Here is a 10,929-nt window from a genome sequence, read left to right as displayed (position 1 = left end):
GTGAGTCCTGCCCTCCATTGGGGTGGGAGCCTCCTAAGCCAGCAGGGGGATGGACGCCCCGACTTGAGGGAGATGCCGCCATCAAGAACAGGGTTCCATGGCTCTGGTTCCAAGCCTCATTTCCTTCCCTTCCTTCCGCCCCTCCCCTCCGCTCCCTCTCCCCTCTCCTCCTCCTCTCCTCTTCCCCCTCCCCGCCCTCCTTCCCTCCCTTCCTTCCCTCTTTTTCTTCTATCTTTTTTCTTTCTTTCTTTCTTTCTCTCTCTTTTTCTTTAAGACAGGGTCTTGCTCTATAGCCCAGGCTAGAGTGCAGTGGAACAATCAGAGCTCACTGCAGCGTCGACATCCTGGGCTCATGTGATCTTCTCACCTCAGCCTTCCAAGTAGTTGGGACCACAGGTGTGCACCATTGCACCTGGCTAATTTTTTTATTTTTTTATTTTAATTTTTTTTTTTGAGCCAGAGTCTCGCTCTGTTGCCCAGGCTGGAGTGCAGTGGCGTGATCTCGGCTCACTGCAACCTCCGCCTCCAGGGTTCAAGTGATTCTCCTGCCTCAGCCTCCCGAGTAGCTGGGACTACAGGCGTGCGCCATCACACCCGGCTAATTATTTGTACTTTTAGTAGAGATGGGCTTTCCCCATGTTAACCAGGCTGTCTTGAACACCTAACCTCAAGCGATCTGCCGGCCTCGACCTCCCAAAGTGCTGGATTACAGGCGTAAGCCATCGCACCGGGCCACTTTCCGTGTATTTCTAATTAACTCCTCACTCCATTCCCAGCCCTTGCCAAACAATGATCTCTTCCAGAGTGACACGTAAATGTGATTAAACAAGTATATAAATTTTTGAATCTGGTTTCTTTCACTAAGTATTATACATTTGAGATTCATCCAGATTGTTGTGGGTATTGGTAGTTCTTTTTATTTCTGAGTATAATTTCATTGCACAGATCCACCACAATTTGTTTATCTGTTTACCAGTTGAAAGGCATTTGAGTTGTTTCCAGTTTTTGATATTATGAATAAACTCATTATGTATATATTTGCTTATAGGTTTGTATATGGACATAATATGTTCATTTCTCTGGGATAAATACCTAGCAGTAAAATTGCTGTGTCTTATGCTAAAGTGTGTTTAATTTTTAAGAAACTTAGCTGGGTGTGGTGGCATGTGCCTGTAGTCTCAGCTACTCTAGAGGCTGAGGCATGAGGAAGCTTGAGCCTGGGAGGTCAAGGCTGGATTCAACTGTGATCGCACCGCTGTACTCCAGCCTGTGTGACAGAGCAAGACCCTATCCCAATACTACTACTACTACTACTAAACAATTTTATAAGAAACTGCTAAAATGTTTTTCAAAATGGCTGTTCCATTTTGTATTCCACCAGCAATGTATGAGTGTTCCAGGTGCACTATATCCTGGTCAGAACTTGGTGCTGTCATCATTTTTTTTTTTTTTTTTTTTTTCGAGATGGAGTCTCACTTTGTCGCCCAGGCTGGAGTGCAGTGGTGTAATCTCCACTCACTGCAACCTCCGCCTCCCAGGTTCAAGCGATTCTTCTGCCTCAGCCTCCTGAGTAGCTGGGATTACAGATGTCTTCCACCCCACCTGGCTAATTTTTATATTTTTAGTAGAGACAGGGTTTCACCATGTTGGCCAGGCTGGTCTCAAACTCCTGACCTCAGGTGATCCACCTGCCTTGGACTCCCAAAGTGCTGGGATTACAGGTGTGAGCCACTGCGCCTGGCCAGTGCTCTCATTAAAAAAAATTTTTTTTTTAAATTTAGGCTCTTTTAATAGAATGTAATGGTATATCATTGTGGCTTTAATTTCTCCAATGACACCTGATGTTCAACATCTTATTATGAGCTTTTTTGCCATCCTTATATCTTCTTTGTTGAACTCTATATTCAAATCTGTTGCCTATGTATTTTTATGAAATTGTTTCCTTATTATTGAGCTCAAGAGGTCTTTACATAACCTGGATACAAGCCCTTTATTAGATTTGTGTTTTGCAAATGTTTTCTCCAAGTTTCTGGTTTGTGTTTTTATTCTAACAGTATCTTTTGGAGAAAAACTTTTAAATTATGATAATGTCTAATTTATCATAATTTTATGGATCATATTTTTGGTGTCATGTCCAAGAAATTTTTGTCTAAGTTAAGGTCACAAAGATTTTTATTGTAGGTTCTCCTGTATGTGTTTTATAGTTTTATATTTATGAATACGATCTATTTTAGTTTTGGTATATGATACAAGGTATGAATTAAAACTCTTCTTTTTACATACAGATGTCCAATTGTTCCAGCACCATTTGTTAAAAACCTATACTTTCTCTATTGAATTGCATTTTGCATTTTTGTGAAAAATTGCCTGTGTATAGTTACTGTATTTCTACTATTTATTCTATTTCATTAATCTACATGTCTGTCTTTTCACCAGAATTACACTCTGTTATAATAAATCCTGAAGTCAGATAGTAGGAGTCTTCTAAATTTGTTGTCTTTCAGAAGTATTTTGGCTTTTTTATTCTTATGAATTTTCGTGTGAATTTAGAAACAGCTTGTGGATTTTAAAAGAAAATGTCTGCTTGGATTTGAATGGAATTGTGTTGCATCCAGATCACTTTGAGGAAATTTCTATCTTAATTCTATTGAATTTTCCAACAACAGACATGATGTAGCTCTCTATTCAGCTCTTCTTTGATTTTTTAAATAGAGATTTACAGTTTTTGGCACAGAATCTGGATATGTTTTGTTAGATTTATAGCTAAGCATTTTATGTTTTTGATGCTGTTTTAAAATTTTAATTTCCAACTGTTCATTGCTGCCATACAGAAATAAAATAGAAATACAGAAATACAGGGTACAAAATAAACTTGACCTTGTTTCTTTCATTCTAGATAGTATTGCTTATTAGTTCTACTAAGTTTTTGTTAAGTTCTTTGAGATTTTTCTCCACAAGCAATCATGCTAACTAAAAATAAAAGCAATTTTGTTTTTATTTCATTTATTCCAATCTGGATGCCTTTATTGTAATTTTTTTTCCTTTTATTGCACTGACAAGGACCTCAAGCAAAATCTTGAATATAAGTTGTGAGAGAGGACATCCTTGCTTTGTTCTCGCATTCAGAGAGAAAGCATCCAGTCTTTCCTCACTAACTGAGAAGTTAGCTAGAAGTATTTCAGAGATGCTCACTATCCAGTTGAGGAAGTTCTCCACTATCCCTCTATGCTGAGAGATTTTATCATGAGTGGATATTAAATTTTGTCAAATAGTTTTTCTACATCCTGTGGGATGATTATCTGGTTTTCTGCTTTCACCTGTTAATACGATAAATTACATCTATTGATTTTAAAATGTTCAACCAGATTTACATTTCCTGATATATTTAATCATAGCATGTTATCTTCTTTTTATTCCTGAATTCAACTTGCTCGTATTTTCTTGAGGATTTTCACATCAATTTCAATACTATGTCCCCTATTTTATGAGGAATATTATTGGGAGTTTCCTTTCCTTGCTTTCTTTCTTGTAGTATCTTTGTCTGGTTTGGGTGTCAGTAGAGTGCTGGCCTTACTGAATGATTTTCATGCAGTGTTCCCTCCTCTTGTATTTTCTGGAATAGTTTGTGTAGAATTGGTTTTCATTCTTTTTAGCTTAATTTACAAAACCATATCCTTGGAAAGACTTTCCTGGCATTCCAATCTAAATTAGATTCCCTCTGCTATGATCTCCTTTAGTGTCTTTTTTTTCTTTGTAGGTTTTATTGTGATTTATAAATATATAAATGTGTTTTAGGCTTATTCCTGTAATGTTTTCATCTTATTCCAAGAGTCCAGTCCCATTTCTTTGTTCATCATGATATACTCATTGCTTAGCACAGTATCTGATACATAATAAATATTGCCTGAATAAATAAAAGAATATCTGGGGTTTAACAAATGTCATTATTTATTATTCATCATTACAGTTGTAAGCATTATACCTATAATTGCTTACTATGTATGTAACTGTACGATAGAGACAAGGAAAGCACTTAACACACAATAATAATGGATATTAAAACAACATAATATTGTAATATAACTAGATCATCACTTACATAGTCGTAGAGTTAGAATTACCATAAATTACTTTAATCCTGATAAAAATGCTTTTGTGCTTTGTCATGTGTTTTGAAAGAAAAACACAAAATTTTGTAAAATGTTAGCTCTCACATTTAGCCTTAGCATGAAAAAAAGAATAATTTAGTAGAAATGAGATTTTAGTTATTTAGCTTTCAAAAATTAAATATGACAAATTTAAACAAAGAACTTATGTTATGTAATACTGTCAATATTTTCTAACTTTATTTCTTTTTTCAAATAAAATCTACTAAATATACTTTGGTAACGCAAATAGCAAATTGGTTATAACAGGAAACTACAGAGCATAAGGTCCAAATGTGGGGGCACTGGAGCAGCCTTATCTGCAGAGGCACACAAAGGAGAAAGATGACAGAAGTGTTTACAATTCTAGTGGCTTCCATTTCAAATAAATTTTCAACTTGTTCCCAGGTAAACAGCTGCTGGAAGTTCTCTTTTGCAGCAGCATTAGTGGTTTTGGAGGGTAGAAGAGAAGTGACGCCTATGGTTAGCTAATTGAACACGATCTAGAAATGTGACATTAAGTTTAGCCCACAGCTAAACAATTTTACAATTTTAAGTTCAGCCTAAAGGTTTCTTTGTACATAGTGAAATGTAAGTTAAGTAGACATGTAAACAGGCTGTCACCTACTCTTGTACCAATCACTGAGTTTCAGCCAATCCAAGGCAGCCAACTTTGAAAACCATGTTTAAGTAAGGCAAACGCCAAGCTGGAACCAATCCTACTGTTTCTGTACTTCACTTCTGTTTTCTGCATATTTTCCTTTTTTCTGTCCATAATCTTTGACCATCTAGTGCTGGACTCTCTCTGAATCTATTCTGTTTCAGGGACTGCACCATTAGTGAATTGTTCTTTGCTTAATTAAACTCTGTAAAATTGAATATGTCTAGATTTTATCTTTTAGCAGAAGAGCTCATGACTATGTTGAAAATAAAACAAAAAACCCCAAATCTAAATGAAAGCCAAAGTAACTTTCCCTTGCCAGCTGAGTTTCATTCATTCATTTTTTTTCAACAAACATAGAAGGCATAATACGTAGCAAGTGTTATGACAGGGGATAGAGATGAAATGCGGATCCCAATACATGTAGCACTTGTCTTCAAGGAGCTTTCAGTATAATGAAAAAATATGAACAACATACAAGAGATGACAGAAAGTGACATTAAGTCCTTTGATATGGGATGTGCAGGGATTACGGTCATACAAACAGGAGGAATATTCACCTAGGTAGGGAGGAGTTATTTGGGGAAGGTTTCCTATTTAAGCTGATGTTTGAAAGATGTGTAGGAACTAAGTATACAAAAGGAGGTGAGGAGAGGAATGAGTGTTATGAGCAGACACATCAACACTGTTAACGACAACCAGTATTTTGGGGGCATATCCTAAATGAGAGGTACTATGCTAAGAATTTCACATGAGTAGTTGTAATCTCATTTGATCTTTACAGTGACCCTATGACTTGAGTGTTATTGTTCCAAATTTAGGAATGAGGATGAGGAAACTGGGACACACAGAATTTGGAAACCTGCCTCAGGTTACACAGGTAGAGCCAGGATTTGAAAAGTGTTGCTCTGTGAGTGGCTGGTTTCAGGAGGGAAGTTCAGAATAGCTGAAGTGCATGATGTGGATGAATGGAGGCTGTTAGAGGAGGGAAAAGGGGAAATGATGAGAAATGATGTTGGAAAGGAAGGATGTAGAAGTCAGATTCCAAAGGGCCTTGCAAGCCTCATAAGGGAGATACTTAAATATCACTTAAATGGTAGCCATCCTATCCGCACTTTAAATTCCTGCTTCAAAAGTATTTCTGGAGCTCCTTCATCCTACTTGATGTAGTGAAGAATATAGTCCTGGCTCAGCTGCTATGACTTAAACATGACAGACTGTATTCCAGTACAAACTGATTTTGGTTGAGGAGTTTTTACACCCTAGAGTAAAATAATTCGAAACAAACTTACTTATATGAACTTATATCTTCCTGACAAACAGCATTCATTGACTATAGTTCTTTTTGCTGAAGTATATTTCTTTTATTTTAATCTTTGCATTAGATAGGACACAATGGACTGTCCTATTTTGTGGTAAGGGTAACTTGCAAATAATCTGTTATAAAAAATAAAGTGTTGCACTTTGTGAATGTTTTAATATAATTTAAAAAGTAAACTCAGATTTAAAATTTTCCTTATATATAACCATCATATTAGAATTCTCTTTTGAGTGGAAGAGGAAGAAGCGTTATTTTTAATACACATACTATTGGCTACGGAGGTGTTTCATGCATGACAATGACATTTGGCAAGTATATCAAGACAAATGATCAATGGACAAAAAGTGTGGCGCTCTGGGAGGGTGGGGGGGGATCCATTTAAATAAGGAATGAGCTAGTGGTTACAGGAGGCTACATTCTTTTTTTGTTTGTTTTTTTTTTTATGAAGTCTCGCTCTTTCACCCATGCTGGAGTGCAGTGGTGCAATCTCAACTCACTGCAGCCTACCAGGAGGCTACATTCTTAATCCTAGCAAATCACCTTATACTCAAAGAGCCAGGAAAAAGAGTATATGTACTAGGGGTTCTCCAAAGAAACAGTACTAATAGAGGAGAGAGAGACAGAGATAATAAATAGATGGATGATATAGAGATAGATAGGTGATAGATAGATGATCAATATATGATAGATGAGATAGATGATAGATAATAAATGATAGATGAATGATTGATACATGATAGATGATAGATTATCAATATATGATAGATGATAAATAGATGAATGATAGATGATCGACAGATGAATAATAGATGATAGCTGAATGATTGATATATGATAGATGATAGATGAATTATCGATAGATGATAGATAGATGATAGGTGATAGATGAATGATAGATGATAGATGAATGATAGATGACAGATAGATGAATGATCAATACATGATAGATGATAGATGAATGATCGATATATGATACATAGATGATAAATAGATGGATTATAGACAGATGAATGATAGATGATAGATGAATTATCGTTATATGATAGATAGCAGATGACAGATAGATGAGAGATAGATGAAAGATAGATGGATGAGATGAGATGATTTATGATGGGAATTAATGCAAGGGATTATGGAGGTTCTTCTGAAATAAAATGGAAGTTTTGTCTTTGTGTCTGCTTGAGTACCTGCTCAGGAACCCTGACCTTAGTTCTAAGAATGCAACAAATTCTAATTTTTGGATTGCTAATTCAGGATTAAAGAGAATCCTGTACATTCCCACTTTATTATTAACCACCTTGAATGTGGAAAAAGGGACCTGTGAAATTATGGTTGAAGTGAGGGGTAAATATGGAGAAAAAGAAGGGAGCTTACCTGTATTCACTAGACTTTTATTTAGTTCCAGGGCTTATTTATGAAGGGGCCCAAGAGAGTCAAAGCGGTTTTCTACAAATTCAGCGGCCACATTAATTTTCTCACACACTAGAGCTGCCACTTAAAAATATTAAAATAAAAAAATCAATGTTGACCATCTAACAGGATTAGTTGACTCAGCTACTAAGTTACTAATTTGCTTCATTTTTGGAAGACATCCAGCATCTGAGAATTGGACTTTTCCTAGAAGTTCACTTGGTACTTTCGGGTAAGTCCTGGTTCATCTGCAGAGGATCCGAGGGGAAAGCCTGATGGGACCCACGGCCGCTCTGAGAGGAAAGGGGTGCTGTGGGGTGCGGGAGGAGGAGCTGGGAAGCAGGAGAGTCCCGGGACTGGATCCAGCTGGAAAGGGGGGCAAATGTGCTCCCGGAATCAGGGTAGGGACCCTCTAGGAATGGGGCGTTCCGAGAGGTAGGCGTCTGGAACATTGGCTAGGGGTCCTTGGAGGTGATTTCTGGGAAGGGAAGGTCTGGGGCAGGGCTGTGAGGAGTCAGGAAAGAAACTGTGGAGTCCGTTCCTCACCCACCTCCTGAGCCCTAGGTTCCGAGGCTCCCAGGTCAGGGGGTTCAGTGGCGCAGGAGGGTCCAGGGCAGGAGTCGGTGAGTTGCCTCTCAGGTCCGCCTGTAAAGGAACTCTGACCCAGAGCGTGAGGGGGGCCCAGGAAGCCGCTGCGCCCACCCAGGGAAAGCCCGCCCCACCCCATTGTCCCTGGAGCCGGCGGCCCCGCCCCTCTTCCCAGAGTGGGCGGGGCAGCAATTGCCTGCTCAGCTTTCCTTGTGATGCCTCACACCCACCTGGACGCGCTGCTGCCTGGCCACGCCTCCTTTGTCTGTCATCTTTCTCGTCGACCAATGGGCTTGGAGGATGGCGGCCACGCCCCCTATTCTGCGCTGTAGTAGGCCCTGGTTACGCCGCCTCTGGTCAGTCGCACAGTTGCGCGGTGGCCGACAGGACGTGTTCCCCAGTGGTAGGCCGCAATCTAGCTGATGTGGCCCCAACCCCACATTCCTTCCCGCCCTGCAATGTCTGAAGAAACCCTACAGAGCAAATTGGCGGCTGCAAAGAGAAAGGTACTATCGCCAGGTGATGGCCTCCCCCACCCAGCGCCAGAATCCCTCTGATGGCAGGACTGCGGCCAGAGCTCATGCCACTCCCGAGGCTTACTGGGCTGGGCCCCCAAGTGCCACTGGGCTCCCCCCATCAAAGTCTTGTCAGTCAGCCCCTCCCCTCAACAGCCCAGACCCTGCCTGGAGTGAGATTTGCTTATTTACCATGAAAGAGATCTTGGGAAACTGAACTTGACAGCTTGAATATTCCTCATGTCTCAATCTGGGGGACTTTGAGTGTCACAGGGTAATATGGGGCATCTTTCTGAAGCATCAGTTTCCCTTGATTCTCTTCAGAGAGAAAAAACATTAATGGATTTAGGGATGACCGTCTCATAGATTTCTAAGAGCATACCAGACCTCTCTGAAATGAGGCTTGGGCTGTCCTCTTTCTGTTCAATTCCTAGATGTAACAGAAAGGCTGCCTTCTGCCGTGAGGACGCATGGGAAAAGAGTAACAGTAAAACAATCTGGTTTTTTTTTTTGTTTTTTTTTGTTTGTTTGTTTTTGTTTTTTTAACCTTGCTCTGGAAGGGATGGGGTGTTTGGAGCCCATTCCTTTGGCCTTGGCTATTTGGACAGCGTTATTTTATAACTGTCCTTGAAATGGGCTTGCTAGGTAGAGGAAAACTTGTTCTTTTCTTTGTTTTTTTAAAACCCCTGCCTTGCCACATTCTGGGCCTTAGCTTTTACTTTTCTTGGAGTGAATACATGTAGTACTTATTATTATTTTTAAATTTTTGCCTCAGTTTCCCCCGTTTGATGATTTTTATGAAAGAAGTTTAATAGAAAGCATTACTATTACTTAGTTTTGCCTGAAGAGACAAGTTTTGTTTTTTTTTTTTAACACAAAGGTTGATATTTACGCAGAGCTATTAGCTGAGTGTTGATTTGTCTAGCTACTATTGCCTCTATAGTTGATTGAATACTTCTAACAATGAGAGGTAAGAGACAAGGGAGTATTAGGAAACTTTTCAGTGTGGCTAAAACCACTCCTATTAAAGTTTTGAACCCTCCAAAAAATGAAAACTAGCCTCCAAAGAGAGAATCTGGAGACTACTCTTTCCAAGTTTGAACTGGAACGTGGGCTAATTTTTTTATTTTTGTAGTTATTTTTATAATTGCTTTTTTATTGTTTTTGATTTTCAGGCAACAATTAGTTAGACTGAATTTTTTACATACTCCTCCTTCGTGGGCTAGGGGGCAGTCTAAAGTTAATCTGTTCTGATAGCATTTTTTATTTTTGTGGTTTGCTGGGTTAGTAAACTTAATGCATTTTCTGTCTTATTAGTGATGATTTTAAGTACTGCCTGCAACCTTATGATGTGGTTAAGCATGTAAATAGGACTGCGGTATGCTTATGACTTATTTTGTGTCCAGGTAGCTGGCCTATAGTATTGAATTATTTTTTTAGGGTGCCAATTTGTGCCTTTTAAATTTTTAATTTTTATATTTCTTTTTATATCTGTATTTTTTCAACTTTATTATAGATAAGATACCCTAAAGTTTCTCTCTGTTGCAGTGGGAGTAGGAAGAAAGACAGTCTAATTGTTCCAAGCACACAGGCCCCTGTTCATTTAGCTAGCAACTGTTGATATGCCCATGGCCCACAGATCTAATAAAGACCAGGGGATGCTTGCCAAGTATTTGGAGCTTCCAGATGCTTGCCAAGTATTTGGAGCTTCCAAATACTTGCAAATACTTCCAAATACTTGCTAAGTATTTGGATATTAAGTGTGGTTTAGAGAAGAGAAGCGCGAGAATGGGTTTGTATGGGGTGTTTTGTAGTTATCTCTGCCCTGCTACAAAGTTTTGTTTAATGTTTTATTATAATATTGCTGTTTTAAGCAGGTTAGTTCTCCTACTGGGTCTGTAAAAACTTTTCCCCAATGAGCAATACAGTATCTTTTAATAATAGAAGTTTTTAAGAGCCAGACGCTTGAACTTGTGGGCATCAGTTTGGGGAAAGAGTCAGTTAAAGTTATCTTGAGGCATTAACTCTTGCTTCCCAAGGCCATTGGTTTCCCATGTTAGTCCCTTTACAAACATAACATGAGGAAATGCCTAGGCTGCTGGCAATGTTTTCAGCCAGCTGAGCAAATAGGTTTTTGGTTAAAGGAGGAGGCTCTGGTAACTTCTGGTTTATATGTTCAAAGAATGACGTAAAGACTCGGAATTGCTGCTGGGCTGACTGCTTGGTTTGAGTCCTCTTTATAATGTATAAAGCTATTTTAGCTTTTTGACTGTAGCTTCGTAATGTCAT

The 10,929-nt window shown here is 38.9% G+C and overlaps 2 protein-coding genes across 2 annotated transcripts in view; one reads left to right on the top strand and one right to left on the bottom strand.

The window, feature by feature from the left end:
* The window catches only part of LOC134809095 (uncharacterized), a 115,664-nt gene that overhangs the window by 30,841 nt on the left and 73,894 nt on the right, over positions 1–10,929 (top strand). The window contains exon 2 of the mRNA XM_063801455.1: positions 279–8,631. The gene's annotated coding sequence lies outside the window, so the exon portion shown is untranslated. The remainder of the gene's footprint in view (positions 1–278; positions 8,632–10,929) is intronic.
* The window catches only part of LOC129137988 (uncharacterized), a 27,599-nt gene extending 16,670 nt beyond the window's left edge, over positions 1–10,929 (bottom strand). The window contains exons 1-3 of the mRNA XM_063800403.1: positions 10,710–10,929; positions 8,493–8,598; positions 8,088–8,417 (exon numbers count right to left, since the gene is read on the bottom strand). Of these exons, the coding sequence (XP_063656473.1) occupies positions 8,088–8,417; positions 8,493–8,598; positions 10,710–10,929 (656 nt within the window). The remainder of the gene's footprint in view (positions 1–8,087; positions 8,418–8,492; positions 8,599–10,709) is intronic.

Source organism: Pan troglodytes, chromosome 20 (assembly GCF_028858775.2).
Source record: "Pan troglodytes isolate AG18354 chromosome 20, NHGRI_mPanTro3-v2.0_pri, whole genome shotgun sequence".
In the NCBI taxonomy this organism is placed as follows: Eukaryota; Metazoa; Chordata; class Mammalia; order Primates; family Hominidae; genus Pan; species Pan troglodytes.
The sequence above is the reverse complement of the archived record's forward strand: the minus strand, read 5'-3'. Positions and strand labels throughout refer to the sequence as shown.